We start from the raw sequence: 15,813 nt of genomic DNA on the forward strand, positions 1-15,813 counted from the left end.
AACTTATTATTAATTTCCTTTCTCTAATGTGCATTTCATAAATTTTCAGATCTGGAAGTTGAACTGAAACATTTAAATAAGTTAACATATTTTGTATCATAAGTTTTGAAGGAGGTGGGATGGCTTTGCAAATGCGAGAAAAGTCTCTTTAGGGGCAATTAACATTATATTTTTCAGTAAATTTGTTGAACTGTAAAATTAAACCATTAAATCAACAGTAAATACAATCTTTTTCTCGTACTGTTCTTTTTTGAACAAAATCTTTCTATTGACTGTCCTGGTTCTATTATTCCACAAGGTGGAGCCATGTGGTCTGAAGTTGAGGTTAAATGTAATTTTACAGTGATGCAAAATTTGTTCATGAAAGTTTGAGAGCTTGGTAGGAAGTTTTAAAACCTCAAAGTCACAGCTCATCAAAAATTCCAATATTCCAAGTTTCTGGAATAAGCACCTTGGTATATGGAACCATAATAAATCAGGCTGTTCCAAATAGTTTTTTTTAAATCCAGTTTAATTTGAGTACTCCATTCAATTCAAATTCAATGGCCTTTAGACCACCATGAACATAGTCTTTGCTAACATTGGACTATTTTAGAAAGTGGGTTTTTTTCCCTTATGACGGTAAAGATTATGGCATTCACTTTTCTCATCATTAGAGGACAAACATAGAGCGACTGACAAAGAATTCCAAAGATTGTTGATAATAGATAATAATAATAATAATAGAATAGAATTAATAATAGTTAATAATAGAATGTTGAGAACTCCAAAGAATGTGCGACGGGTCGTAAACAGACTCCTAACAGACCGTTCCGTCTGGTTAGTTAACGCGCTCACATCATGTTATAATAATAAAAAAAGACCATAAAACTCAAGTCTCAGCTTTGTTCAAAATCAATCATGAATACAAACCTTCATTTTGCAAAAGTCACACATCTAATTCCTCTACAAGGACTGATGGTAAGTTTGGCTCTTTTCAGATCTTTTGGCTCTGCTCCCAAAGAAGAGTCGACTCTTTTGACTCCCAAACGGCTCTTAATTTAGGATCTTCTGTACCCTCATGTTTGAGCTTAACTTTGGAAATTTTTCACGATGAAAGTGAAACTCTTTTGCTTTCAGTATAAATCTATTAGAAGGCTTTAGTCTCATTCCATGTATTTATTCTGTTGCAAAAGCATTCTTATTCTTGTTCAATATTTCAATCAAACATTTGAATTGCACAAATTCAAAAATGCTAATACAAAAAAAATGCAAATAAATGTACAGAACAGAACCAGTACTCTTTAATCAATCATCAGCTGTCTCAATCACATGCCGCCTTGCTGGCCAATGAAAACAAAGCCATGAGTAGAGCTGGAGCTAACCTGCTGTCAGAGCTAAGCAGTAAAAGGAAAAAACTGGGAGATGGTGTTAGTGTCAGTCTGACTTTTTCAGGTGAGCCTGACTTTCTTTAGCTTCGTTGATGAAATACCCCCCTGGACTTCAAAAGGAAGCCAATGCAGAAGTGCAAAAATCCTGCAATTCGTCACGTGTCCTCTTGAGGCAATTGTTGTGCAGCTAAACGGCTTTTCGCCTCTGTGAATTTAAATGTGCCATCTTAACAATGGCTTTATGGAGAATGCTTTAGTGCAGATAAATGATTCTCACCTGTACATGTTCTCGTGTGATCAGTAAATACACATCGGGCACTGTTAACGCTTTTGAGTGTGATTTCATATGGACCAATAATCCTTTTTAACTGAGAAAGATTTGTTGCATATTGGGCTTACCTGCCCAATATGCAACAAATCTTTCGAACATGTACTTTCAAGGATGATCCCGTAGAGAAGCTTTTCCCACAGGTGCTGCAGGAAAAATTCTTCTCACCTGTGTGTGTTCTCATGTGTCCTGCCAAATTACTTGTACGTCTGAAAAATTTGCCACATGTTTTGCAAGCAAAAGGCTTCTCACCTGTGTGAATTCGAATGTGAATTTTTAACCCTAACTTTTGGCGGAATGCTTTCCCACAGGTGTTGCAGGAGAAAGGCTTCTCACCTGTGTGAATTCTAATGTGTTCTGTCAACTGACCATGTGTTGTGAAAGATTTGCCACAGGTCTTGCAAACAAAAGGCTTCTCACCTGTGTGAATTCGAATGTGATTATTTAACACTGACTTCAAGGAGAATGCTTTCCCACAGGTGCTGCAAGAGAAAGGCTTCTCACCTGTGTGTTTTCTTGCATGAAGAGTTAGTTTTGACTTTAAACTGTATATTTTCCCACAAATCGTGCAGGTATGAGTCTTCTTACCTCTGTGGACACTCAGATGATTTTTTAATTCTGACTTTTTCTTAAAAGATTTGCTGCACGTGTCACATTTAAAAGAGTTTTCACCCTGGTGAGGACTACAGTCACTCTCTGATGTTTTACTCTTCTGACTTCTTCTTTTGTCACTGTTTTTCTTTGGGTCTGATTTTCCAGTTGATTCTGAGACTCCGAGCTCTCTTCCTGTGGGATCTTGATCCTCATCATCATGAGAGTTGTGAGAAAGAAGCTGGTGTTCACTCTTTAGTTGAACTTCACTGTGGTCACTCTCCTCATGAGTAAGAGTCAACATGAATGTGTCAGTCTCCTGCTTCAGTACCAGCTGCTCTCCCTCCTGACTGCTGCAGTCTTCCTCCTGCTCCTCTTTAATCTGTGGAGGCTCTGGCTCCTCTTGGTCTGGACTGGAGTTCCTCTCCTGGTTACAGAGCTGCTGGTCAGTCAGAACCTCCTCCTCCTCTTTACACACATGTTGCTGTGGGAGAGCTGGAGGAAGACAAACAAAAGCATTTATACTAAGATGTCCCAGAGCAGATCAAAGGCTTTGTTAAAGACAGGAACTTCAGATCAATTGATACAGACAATAATCCAACAACACGTGACAAAACAAAGATGTGCAAATAGGGCTAAAAGTAATTTTTTTACATCACAGTTGTGATTTGTGCTTGTGTCACATAGCAGGTTGGTTTTCTTTGATAACTGGTCTCATATCTGGCAAATGGAGGGACGTCCAAAACAGCCATGTGGGGGTGCCTTAAAACCGTCTACCTTCTCTGGTCCAAACAAAGACGAGACCATTCAGCACTACAAAACAGTGTTGGCGTTATGGGGTGGCATTCGCGGGCCGTGCCCCCCCAGCGGATACCCCATGATTTGTTAACTTGTTTCATGCTAGGAAACCCCCAATAGTTAATTTATCTAAAGTATCCAAGGCAGTATATAGAGTTCCTACCTTGACATTGTCTTCTCAATCACGGTGGGTAAAAATAATTTATTATTATTATTCACAGCTGTCAAATGTCGCATTAGATTGTGTTTTGCATGACTAGCTCACTAGTCACTCAAAATTGACGCCAATTTTACAAAGAGTGATATTTTCTCCATCAATTCTGGTTTGGCTTATGATGTCATCAAACGTCCACCAATTACAGGTGACAATCACAAGCTAACGCCAGTTCACAGGCGAGATGTTCACAATAGCCTAGTTGATGAAGTTGAAGGTCCAAGGAGGTGGAAATGCACATTATACCTATCAGCCTATGAATGGTGTGTTATTATAAGGGGGTCAGGCCTACAGTGGAAACAGTCCGAGGCACTGTGCCCCTCCAACTTCCATCATGTGTTTGGTGTAAAAAAAAATCCTATTCATTTAGTGATGATTGCATTTTAAACTCACATATTTTTACTGTATTCAATATAAAACGTTAATGAAGGAGAAAACAAAGGCTAAATATATTTGTTGCATTTCTACTTGCGCCAGTCAGGAGAATGATTTATTTACAAGTTGTCATGGAAACAACACAATAGAAGAAGAGTTTAGCGTTAGCGTGGCAAGCGTACCGAGGGTTGCCGACCCCTGGGCTACATCCACAAAGGGGTGCGTGAAGGCGCGCGAGCGCAAACTGTGCCCCCCAGAGCAGTCTCAATGCCCCCCATCTAACGTAGGCTGGAGCCCCCACTGCTACAACATAGCATGTTTCATTAATGTCTAATCATATACTAAGGTCCTTTTATTGTTTCATACAGTTCATGTCTTACAGATTTCTCCTTTAATACTTAAATAATAAAAGTCTGATTATTTAGTTGAATTCTTCCTCTATCATTCAGAGATAAAGAAAAAAATGTTACTTGTTTTGCTGACTGGATATTCAGTGTTTTTCTCCTTCATTGTTTCTTTTTAAAGCACAATAACTGATATACTATACCTACCTATATAAGAGCTGGAAATATAATTATTTATAACAGGAATCCCTTTTCTCTCAATGAAGATGTTTGGGGCTCTTGATTCGCGTTTGCACTTCTCGGCCACCGTAGTTTAGAACACCGTAACAGACATTGCTGTCGAAATAAAATAAGTTAGGCAGTTCCTCACCTGTTCTGTGTAAGATGATGTGAGGTTTCCAAACGATATCCAGCAGTCTGCGCTGTCGATCTATCTCTTCCTCGTGCTTGATGATAGTTCTTTTAAAAACTACAAATATGTCTTCCGCAGCAGCCGTTAGTCGCTCGTTGATAAACTCTCTCAGACTCTCAGCTGAACTCATTTTATAATCGTTATTTTATTCAACTTTAAAAAATACAACGAACTACAACAGGCAAATCTGAAAGGAGACGTAGCTGCGACCGGAATTGACGCTCTTGCTTATTTACTTCCGCTGTGTGTCACACTATAAAATACCGGTAACAACGGAGGTGCGGAAGTTGTTTTGTTCCGATTTCATCATATTTTTTAAAACAAAAAAATTCCGTTGAAAAAAAGAAAAAAACAACAGCAGCAACTTGCCATTCACACTACAAAGAAGTACATAAGTATTCACTACTAAAAGTTTAAGAATAACAACATGACTTTGTATAATTTGTAGGAGACCCAATATTTGCACACTCAATACTTTAAGTAGCCTAACTGTTCATTTTTAAAATAAGTTATGAAGGGTTTTCTTTTATTCCATTTATGTATGTGATATTTACCCAGTAAGATAATTATGTTGACCAAGTTGGACACCTTTTAGGAAGATCATCCATACATATCAAAATCTGAAAAAGTTCAAAGGAGAGGTTCTCAGGTTCGATATGTAACCAGCTGTAAAGATCCCGCCAAAACTGAAATGTGACTGAACAAGAAAAGAAGAGTTACTCAATAGTTTCAGGCTCTTCTCAGCAAAAACCCATCTTGATTTACTTCCAAATGAAACCTTTTACATAACATTTCAACATCTTGGGAAACGTTCAATATTTTAAGTTGCATCTCTTTCAGTTTAGGAATTTCTGGGCATTTAAGATACTCGCAATATTTATATTTTATCGATTGAATTTTTCAGTAAATCTGTTGAACTGTAAAATTGGCCACATTCATCCATTAAATCGAAAACAAATACAATCTTTTTGCCAGTCTTTATTTCAACATAATCTTTCTATTGATTGTCCTGGTTCTATTATTCCACAAAGTGGAGCCATGTGGTCTGAAGTTGTGGGTAAATATAATTTTACAGTGATGCAAAATTTGTTCATGAAAGTTTGAGAGCTTGATAGGAAGATTTGAAATCTCAAAGTCACAGCTCATCAAAAATTCCAATATTCCAAGTTTTTGGAATAAGCACCTTGGTATATGGAACCGTAATAAATCAGGCTGTGCCAAATAGTTTTTTTTATGATCAGTAGAGGACAAACATAGAGCGACTGACAAAGGATAAATGAGTTTTGATATGCCTTCTACCTTAGTTTAGAGAATTCTACCCAGGATAGATAGGTCTCTAATAAGCCAATAGTTAATAGATTATTTCATGGTACATATTTTTCCTCCTATGTTTTTTCTTTTTTCTTTTGTTCAAATCATTAGATAATGTTATGCCAAGGTATTTCATTTAACTTTTTACAGGAATGTTTTCAATAGCTTCTCTGCGTGAATAAAGAAGAAACACTTTTTTAAATTTAGTGATACATTTAAGGATATATCTTTCAATAGGATAATTGTGTCATCTGCAAATTGATTCTGAGTTTATACTTAAATATGGTAATTCATTTTAGGTGTGGGTTGTTTTCAATGAGGTAACCTATAGCCCTGTTTCCACCGAGCGGTTTGGATCGGTTCATCTCAGTACGGCGCGCATTTTGCGGTGTTTCTATACACTAATCCTGGGAAACATCCCCAAATAACCGACCTGTAACGCCCTCCTTTTTGGGACCCTTCTGTTGGGGTGCCATGAATATCAAGCCGACCTGAAAAGGTGGAGCTAAACACTGCAGTCCGCTGATTGGTCAAAAGGATTGTCATTTCCCATGTGCTGTTGGCAAACAAAACACGATTGTTCATGTATGCATTTCTCCTCGCCGCACACAGCCTTCTCTGAAACAAAGCTTGATAGAGTTTTTGTAAGAAAGAGTCACATGCCAGTGACAGAGTAGATGAATTGCTGGATGTCTTCCATTGTTGGTTTTGTTTGTTCCCGGAACACCTCCGTAGGGGGGAGTCCGGGAGACTCCGGAACAGATGCCCGAGCCACATCAGCTGACTCCTCTCGATGTGGAGAAGTAGCGGCTCAACTCTTAGCTCCTCCCTGGTGACCGAGCTCCTCACCCTATCGCTAAGGATGCGCCCAGTCACCCTACGGAGGATGCTCATCTCAGCCGCTTGTGTCCGGGATCTCATTCTTTAGGTCATGACCCAAAGCTTATGACCATAGGTGAGGGTAGGAACGAAGATCGACTGGTAAATCGAGAGCCTTGCCTTTCGACTGACCTCCTTCTTCACCACGACGGACCGATACAGCGACTGCATGACTGCGGACGCTGCACTGCTCCGTCTGTCAATCTCACGCTCCATCCTCCCCCTACTCATGAACAAGACCCCGAGATACTTAAACTCCTCCCCCTGTGGCAAGGACTCCCCACCGACCCAGAGAGAGCAAGCCACCTTTTTCCAGTCAAGAAACACGACCTCAGAGGTGCTAGAGGCAACAGGAATGCATCATCCGCAGAAAGCAGAGACGAGAGCCCATGGTCCCCAAACTGAATCCCCTCCGGCCTCTGGCTGCACCTAGAATTTTTGTCCACAAAAGCTATGAACAGAACTGGTGACAGAGGGCAGCCGTAACGGAGGCCAATGCCCACCGGAAAAAAGGTCCGACTTACTGCCGGCAATGCGAACCAGACTCCCACTCAGATCATACAGGGACCGGACAGCCCTTAGCAAATTGCCCCGGACCCCATACTCTTGAAGCACCCCCCACAGGACGCCACGGGGGACACGGTCGAAGGCCTTCTACAAGTCCACAAAGCACATTGTTCCTCTTGGATCTGAGGTTCGAATAATGGCTGGATCCTCCTCTCCAGTATCCTGGAATAGACTTTCCCAGAGAGGCTGAGGAGTGTGATTCTCCTGTAGTCGGAACACATCTTCAGATCCTCCTTCTTGGAAAGAGGGACCACCACCCGGCTGTGCCAGTCCAGAGACACTGTCCCCGACCTCAACGTGATGTTACAGAGACGTGTCAACCATGACAGTTCCTGCACATCCAGAGACTTAAGATACTCAGGGCAAATCTCATCCACCCCCGGAGCCTTGCCACCGAGGAGCTTGCCAATCACCTCGGTGACTTCAGCTTGCGTGATGGACGAGTCTACCTCTGAGAAGTCAACTTCTGCTTCCTCAGTGGAAGATGTGACGGTGGGATTAAGGAGATCCTCGAAGTATTCCTTCCACCGCCCGACTATATCCCCAGTTGAGGGGGGGGAACTAAGGCCAAAAGAGTAAAAGAGGACGATAAAACTAAAGAAATAATATTGATTTATGGACAAGAAAATCTCAGTCAGCAAGATACATGAACAAAATTACATTTATTTCTTCTTCTTCTTTATTTTATCCCAATTCAAAGGCACAGAGAAGCATTAAAGTGGATGATGTATTGTGTGTTAAGGGTGGATAGGTGTGAGGTACAAGTTGCAGTGTACAAGCCGTGAACGAACACACTACGTCATGCACTAATGGTCACCACGAGCCCTGAGAGATCCGCTGCTTGTTTGGCCAGATCGGCTTTAAATCTGTTTGAATTTTGACGTGTTAATGCAAAGAACCTTTTGCTGTAAGTGATGTCCAACAGATACTGCAGGTGTACGTCTTTTTACCTGTATGAGAATGATTGCGGTTACATAGATCAGTGTTTTTCAACCAGTGTCGCGAGACATTGTCAGGTGTGCCGTGGGAAATGGTCAAATTTCACCTAATTGGTCTAAAAAAGAAGTCGAGTGTCTGTGCTGTCAAGTGCCTGGCAGTTATCATGTAATACTCTTCCATATCAGTAGGTGGCAGCAGGTAGATAATTGCATTGTACTCCAAGACAAGAGAATTAGTGACGCATTGATGCGACAGGTGGCGGTGACAGTGACATTATGGCTAGCGGGAATATACGGTAACAGTGAAGTTTTCTAAAAAGAAAAATGCTCACTCCGAACTGGACCCTGGACAAAATTCGGACCCAGATGAAGGCCCTAGTATAAGTGGAGGTCAAAAGAAAGCAAAGACTGTGAGCTCGAGCAAAGTTTGGAGGCAATACAGCGAAAGCTATCTTTCATTTGGATTTACTTACACCGGGGATGCAACAGCACAAACTCCGCTGTGCTTGGTGTGTGGTGAAAAGCTATCCAACAATGCTATGGTCCCAAGTAAGCTTAAACGCCATCTCCAAACGAAACACCCTTCACTTCAAAACAAGAATGTGGACTATTTTGTTCGCCTGCGTGAACACACGGAGAAACAGGCAACTTTCATGAGAAAAACCACAAAGGTAAATGAGAGAGCCCTTAAAGCGAGCTACCACGTTGCAGAACTTGTAGCTAAATCAAAAAAGTCCCACACTGTGGCAGAGACATGAATACCTCCCGCCTGCAAAGCCATTGTAAATGAGATGCTCGGACCTGAAAAGAAATAGCCAAAGTTCCTCTCTCAGATAACACAATATCCAGACGTATTGATGACATGTCTGCAGACATCGAAAGTGTGGTTTTGGAAAAGATCTGTATCAGTAAGAAATTTGCTTTGCAACTTGATGAGTCTACTGATATTAGTGGACATGCTCAACTCTTGGCCAATGTGCGTTTTGTGGATGGAGACGCAAGCAGAGAAAACTTCTTCTTTTGCAAGGCATTGCCAGAAAGAACAACAGGAGAGGAACATTTTCGGGTCACATCAGAATATCTTGAAAAAGGAGGACTTAAGTGGGAAAACTGCACGAGTGTCTGCACTGATGGAGCGGCAGCTATGGTTGGGCGCACCAAGATGTTAACACTGCTGCATTGTGTGAGATAATAGTTAAACATTTGAAAACTTTTGAGGAGAAGATGTCATTTTATTTCTCTTCAGCCTTCACTGAATGCCTTGACTGGGTTAGGGACCCTTATAGCTCAGCATCAGTTGTTGGAAAGGACATGACTTTACAGGAGCAGGAGGACCTAACTGAACTGAGACAGTGGTTTAAAGCTAAGCTTTGCAGATCTACCTTTGGATAGTTTTTGGTTGGCTACTGCCAAGGAGTTCCCTTTTCTGGCAAACAAAGCAATTTTGACTTTGCTCCCATTTTCCACAACATATCTGTGTGAGGTGAGCTTTTCAAGCCTGACTGCTATACAAACTAAAAACAGAGAGAGACTGAGAGCTGTTGAGGAAGAGCTTCGTGTGTGTCTTTCTTCAATTTCTGCCAGGATATCAACTTTGTGTTCATCCAAACAAGCCCAGGTTTCACACTGAGTGAGTAGAAATATTTGTATTTGTGTTTATTTGATACCAATTCAAGACACTTTGAGGAGAATTACTTTATATTGTTAATATGGGCTACATAGTTTCATTTTTTTAACATTATCGACTGGTGGTGTGCCTTGAGATTTTTTCAATGAAAAAAGTGTTCCGTGGCTCAGAAAAGGTTGAAAAACACTGACATAGATGTTACACCTTTCCCACAGGTGCCGCAGACGCCTCTAACCTGTGTGAGTTTTCAAGTGTCTAGTCAAATTCCTTTTTAATGAAAAAGATTTGTTGCATGTTGTGCAGGTAAACGGCTTTTCACCTGTATGAATTCGAATTATGTGTACTTTCAGGTCTGAGCTCCTAGAGAAGCTTTTCCCACAGGTGCTGCAGGAGAAAGGCTTCTCACCTGTGTGTGTTCGAATGTGCTCATTTAACGCTGTCTTTTGGCGGAATGCTTTGCCACAGATGCTGCAGGAGAAAGACTTCTCACCTGTGTGAATTTTCATGTGAACTGTCAAATTACTTTTAATGCTGAAAAATTTGCCACAAGTTTTGCAAGCAAAAGGCTTCTCACCTGTGTGTATTCTCATGTGTTCTGTCAAATGACAATGTGCTGTGAAAGATTTGCCACAGGTCTTGCAAACAAAAGGCCTCTCGCCTGTGTGAATTCGATTGTGTTTCTTCAACCCTGACTTAAAGTAGAATGCTTTCCCACAGGTGCTGCAGGAGAAACGCCTCTCACCTGTGTGTGTTCTTGCATGAAGAGTTAGTTTTGACTTTAAACTGAATATTTCCCCACAAATTGTGCAGGTATGAGTCTTCTTACCTCTGTGGACACTCAGATGATTTTGTAATTCTGACTTTTTCTTAAAAGATTTGCCCCATGTGTCACATTTAAAAGAGTTTTCACCCTGGTGAGGACTACAGTCACTCTCTGATGTTTTACTCTCCTGACTTCTTCTTTTGTCACTGTTTTTCTTTGGGTCTGATTTTCCAGTTGATTCTGAGACTCCGAGCTCTCTTCCTGTGGGATCTTGATCCTCATCATCATGAGAGTTGTGAGAAAGAAGCTGGTGTTCACTCTTTAGTTGAACTTCACTGTGGTCACTCTCCTCATGAGTAAGAGTCAACATGAATGTGTCAGTCTCCTGCTTCAGTACCAGCTGTTCTCCCTCCTGACTGCTGCAGTCTTCCTCCTGCTCCTCTTTAATCTGTGGAGGCTCTGGCTCCTCTTGGTCTGGACTGGAGTTCCTCTCCTGGTTACAGAGCTGCTGGTCAGCCAGAACCTCCTCCTCCTCTTTACACACATGTTGCTGTGGGAGAGCTGGAGGAAGACAAACAAAAGCATTTATACTAAGATGTCCCTGAGCAGATCAAAGGTTTTGTTAAAGACAGGAAATCAGATCAATTGATGCAGACAATAATCCAACAACAAACGACAAAAACAAAGATGTGCTTCAGTGCAAATACGGCTAAAAGTAATTTTGTTTTTCCATCACAGTTGTGATTTGTGCTCGTTACACATAGCATTTTGGTTTACGTGATAACTGGTCTTATGTCTGGGAAATGGAGGGGGGGGGTCCAAAACAGACTTGTGGGGGTGCCTTAAAACCGCATACCTTCTCTGGTCCTCCCTACAGAACCCTCGTCCAATTCTTACCAATCAGAAAGGCCTGTTGTTTGTGTTTAAACAATTTAAAATGTTTAAACACACACATAAAATGTTCTTTAAATTTAGGACTTGTGGTTCCCTTAGCTGATAATGTCAATAGTACGTTGACGTGACGGGCTCACTAACTTTCACAACAGTGAATTATAACGTTATAAAATAATTATTGATTCTGATATTTGCACATCAAGACAATGTATTGCAGATTAACCCTTTACTCTGCACAACTGTTATAAAAAAACAGATTAAGAAACTTTAAAGCGTCTGTCAGCCTGCCAGGTCTTGAAGATATTTACAGTGACAGACTCACTCTTTTTATTCCTCTTCCTTCAGGCAGACAGTATTGCTCTTCATCCCGTCATGCAAATAGTTTAACCCCATACACTATGTGCAGCCTGAGCAAGCACATACAGTCCCTACATCTGTTTCAATAGTCTACAGTCTGTTTACATCATGTACGTCTGCTTTCATCTGTTTGCATGCATGTCCTTTTACATCTTACTCCGTCGCTGTCCTCTGAATCTAACTCTGTGACTTGTGTTTTTGAACTTGTACTAACATATAGACACTTTACTCTCTGCTGCTCCTTGTATCTACCTTTGTTTGTATTCTAACTTTGTATCAACACTCTTGACACTTATTCTTCTTTGACACTTTGTTCTTTGTTAATTGGTTAAATGTTTTAGCATAGTTGCACTGTCGTTCATTTGTTGCTCTGTGTGCCTTTGAGTTGCCCCCCCGGGGACAAATAACGTGTTTTGGATTGAATTCTAAATGTAAACATAATTTAAATGTTCAACACTTTATTTTAAATACTTTATAGACGACAACAATGATATGATAAAACAACAGCAGATGGCACTTTTACTATGGTGATGAGAAAAGCTCATAGGTATCATTGTGTTAAATGGGATTCGAACCGATTACCTTTGGATCCCCAAAGTTCTTCCCTATTACATCAAAAAAGCAAACATTTTGATAACTCCATTTTAATTTTAAAAAAAAAGTACCAACTTTGAAAGGTTTCAAAAACTTTCCAACATCCCCCCCCCCCCCCTTTTGCTTTTATCATTTCATTCAGTACAAGTCTTACAGACTCCTCCTTTAAGACTTAAATAACAACAGTATGATTATTTAGTTCCTCACCTGTTCTGTGTAAGGTGATGTGAGGTTTCCAAACGATATCCAGCAGTCTGCGCTGTCGATCTATCTCTTCCTCGTGCTCGATGATAGTTCTTTTAAAAACTACAAATATGTCTTCCGCAGCAGCCGTTAGTCGCTCGGTGATAAACTCTCTAAGACTCTCAGCTGAACTCATTTTATAATCGTTATTTTATTAAACTTTAAATAACTTTTGTTCTGATATCAGTCTGAAAGGAGATGTAGCTGCGATCGGAACTGGCGCTCTTGCTTATTTACTTCCGCTGTGTGTCACACTATAAAATACCGGTAACAACGGAGGTGCGGAAGCTTTATTGTTCCGTTTTTAACAGATTTTTTTTTTCTTAACATTTTTACGTTGAAAAAAAAAAACAGCATCTACTTGCTATTCAGAATACAAAGAAGTACATAAGTATTCACTACTAAAACTTTAAAAATAACATGACTTCGTATAATTTGTTAAGGGACTCACTATGGCAGACACACTAGGTACTTTTAAGAATAGACTTAAAACTTTTCTTTTTGATAAATCTTATAGTTAGGGCTGGCTTAGGACCAGCTCATAGTTATGCTGCTATAGGCTTAGACTACCGGGGGAACTGGCACCAGGATCTCTTATCTCTCTCTCCCTCTTTCTCTCCCAGCTTTCTTATCTTATAGTAATAAGATATGTCTATCTTTGTATTCTAACCTCTCCTTTTGAGCTCTCTTAGGTTCCTTGAGCTCTCTTAGGTTCCTTGGGACTGTTGGTGAGGATGGCCTGCCCAGACCCCCCCCCCCCCCTCCCCCCCCCAACCTATCCCATCCTATTCTTCTTTCTGCATCTTGTCCCATCTCCCCCATCCCATTTTCAAGCCCAGCACAGTTTAGCAGATGGCTGTTCCGTCATGAGCCCGGGTCTGCTGAAGATTTCTGCCTGTTAAAAGGAAGTTTTTTCTTGCCACGCCATGACGGATTAAGCTGGGCTCTTGTAACATAGCCATAAGTAAGGTCCTTTACCTGCTTTTTGTAAACATAACAATGAGCATGGTCTTGTTACCTGCCCTTTTGTTAATGTTAACAGACAAACAGTAAGGTCCTTTACCTGCTTTTGTAAAGCAGTATTGAGATAACGCCTGTTATGAATTGACGCTATATAAATAAAGATTGATTGATTGATTGATTGACTATTTGCAGACGTCACTTTAAAAGCATAATAAGTATTGTTCACGTTCATTTTTAAAATAAGTTATGGAGGGTTTGCTTTTATTTGCATTTATGTTTGTGATATTTATCCAGTAAGAGAATTATGTTGACCATGTTGGACACCTTTTAGGAAGATCATCCATATATCAAAATCTGAAAAGGTTCAAAGGACGGGTTCTCAGATCTGATATTTAACCAGCTGTAAAGATCCCGCCAAAACTGGAATGCGACTGAACAAGAAAAGAAGAGTTCCTCAATAGTTTCAGGCTCTTCTCAACAAAACCCACATTGATCTACTTCCAAATGAAACCTTTTATGTAAGATTTCAACATCTTGGGAAACGTTTAATATTTTAAATTGCATCTCTTTCAGTTTAGGAATTTCTGGCCATTTAAGATACTCGCAATATTTATTTAGTATCATTGTTTGATTTAATCTTATCTTAGCAGGTGAGTTAAAATAAGAAAATATAATGTATTTCAAAGCCTTTCCAGTAAACTTATTATTAATTTCCTTTCTCTGATATGCATCAATTTTCAGATCTGGAAGTTGAACTGAAACATTTAAATAAGTTAATATATTTTGTATCATAAGTTTTGAAGGAGGTGGGACAGCTTTGCAAATGTGAGACAATTCTCTGTCGGGGCAATTAATGTAAAATTTTTCAGTAAATTTGTTGAACTGTAAAATTGGCCACATTCATCCATTAAATCAATAACAAATACAATCTTTTTGGCAGTCTTTTTTTCAATATAATCTTTCTATTGATTGTCCTGGTTCTATTATTCCACAAGGTGGAGCCATGTGGTCTGAAGTTGAGGTTAAATGTAGTTTTTCAGTGATGCAAAATTTGTTCATGAAAGTTTGAGAGCTTGATAGGAAGTTTTAAAATCTCAAAGTCACAGCTCATCAAAAATTCCACTCCTCGAAGTTTCTGGAATAAGCACCTTGGTATATGGAATCATAAGCAATCAGGCTGTTCCAAATAGTTTTTTTATGATCATTAGAGGAAAAACATAGAGCAACTGACTAAGGATAAATGAGTTTTGATATGCCTTCTACCTTAGTTTAGAGAATTCCACCCAGGATATATAGGTCTCTAAAAAGCCAATAGTTAATAGTAAGGGCATATTGCAAAAATCTGGGAATAAATTCCTTACCAATAGATTTCTGCACAAATGTGTTCATAAAGGTGTTTTATAACACATAAAAAACATTTAAATCCAACTCCCATAGGAAAATCCGTGAGAGCGGCTCAAAGTCGGCGTACCTGGAATAGTACTTTCTTGGTACTATATACTTATTGGTGAAAATTTGAAAATGTTAACCTTTGCTTTTGGTAGCTTGTGAGGGGTCAAACTAGGGGTTCTTCAGGATTCTGAATCCATTGCAAACATTTGTTTTCCAAAAAAACCAAATGGCCACGCCCACTTTTACATGTAAATTTACAATAGCTCTATATGTTGATTTTAATATCTCGAATACTAGTTAAAAAATATACTGCACCACATTGCTTTATGTATTAGGGGTCCAGGTCTGAGCTTTCTTCACACTCTACTGTTCTTAAAGTGGGGACTGAGACCCCCTGGGGGCTTATGAGACACTGAGAGGGGGTTCACGAGATGCTTTCCATCACCAAATACAAAAGTTGAATGATCTAAAATTTCATATCTTTCCCATTACGGTGGAAAAAATACCCCATTCAAATATTAGTTGAATTTTAACTAATGGTTCAAAAATGGTTAGCAGTGGCAAAGTAATTAATGCTTCCCATAAGTGAAACAATGCAGGTGTCTGCTGCTCCCTATGAATGACATTTGACACCTACAGTGGGGTTCCCCCGTCTCTAGCACAGTTATTGTGGGGGTCCAAAGCTGAAATGCATGGTAACCTCTGCTCTACATCATCATTGATACAGTTCTTGCAAGTCATACCTTTGTCATTTAGCTTACACTATGCCCCACTGACCTGAGCCAATGCAGGTTTTCTCTGAGCCCAGCCTGTCCTTTTAACTTTGTTCATGGGCTGAGCCTGACCAAAACCA

The 15,813-nt window shown here is 40.0% G+C and overlaps 2 protein-coding genes across 4 annotated transcripts in view; one reads left to right on the plus strand and one right to left on the minus strand.

Moving 5' to 3' along the window:
* Nucleotides 1–15,813, plus strand: part of LOC306825260 (uncharacterized protein) — a 154,448-nt gene that overhangs the window by 45,662 nt on the left and 92,973 nt on the right. The gene's annotated exons all lie outside the window — the stretch shown is intronic.
* LOC306825261 (uncharacterized protein) lies at nt 1,226–4,589 on the minus strand. Of its 2 annotated transcripts, none has more exons than XM_079345886.1 (4): nt 4,391–4,589; nt 2,203–2,784; nt 1,867–2,034; nt 1,226–1,480 (listed from the first exon to the last, which is right to left on the minus strand). In XM_079345886.1, the coding sequence occupies exons 1-4, from the start codon at nt 4,560–4,562 to the stop codon at nt 1,431–1,433; spliced, it is 972 nt and encodes a 323-aa protein (XP_079202012.1). In that variant the 5' UTR covers nt 4,563–4,589; the 3' UTR covers nt 1,226–1,430. The 2 variants fall into 2 exon arrangements, with proteins under 2 accessions (XP_079202012.1, XP_079202011.1); XM_079345885.1 differs by having other exon boundaries at nt 2,119–2,784.

The sequence above is a fragment of the Symphodus melops genome (assembly GCF_947650265.1).
Source record: "Symphodus melops genome assembly, chromosome: 6".
Taxonomy (NCBI): Eukaryota; Metazoa; Chordata; class Actinopteri; order Labriformes; family Labridae; genus Symphodus; species Symphodus melops.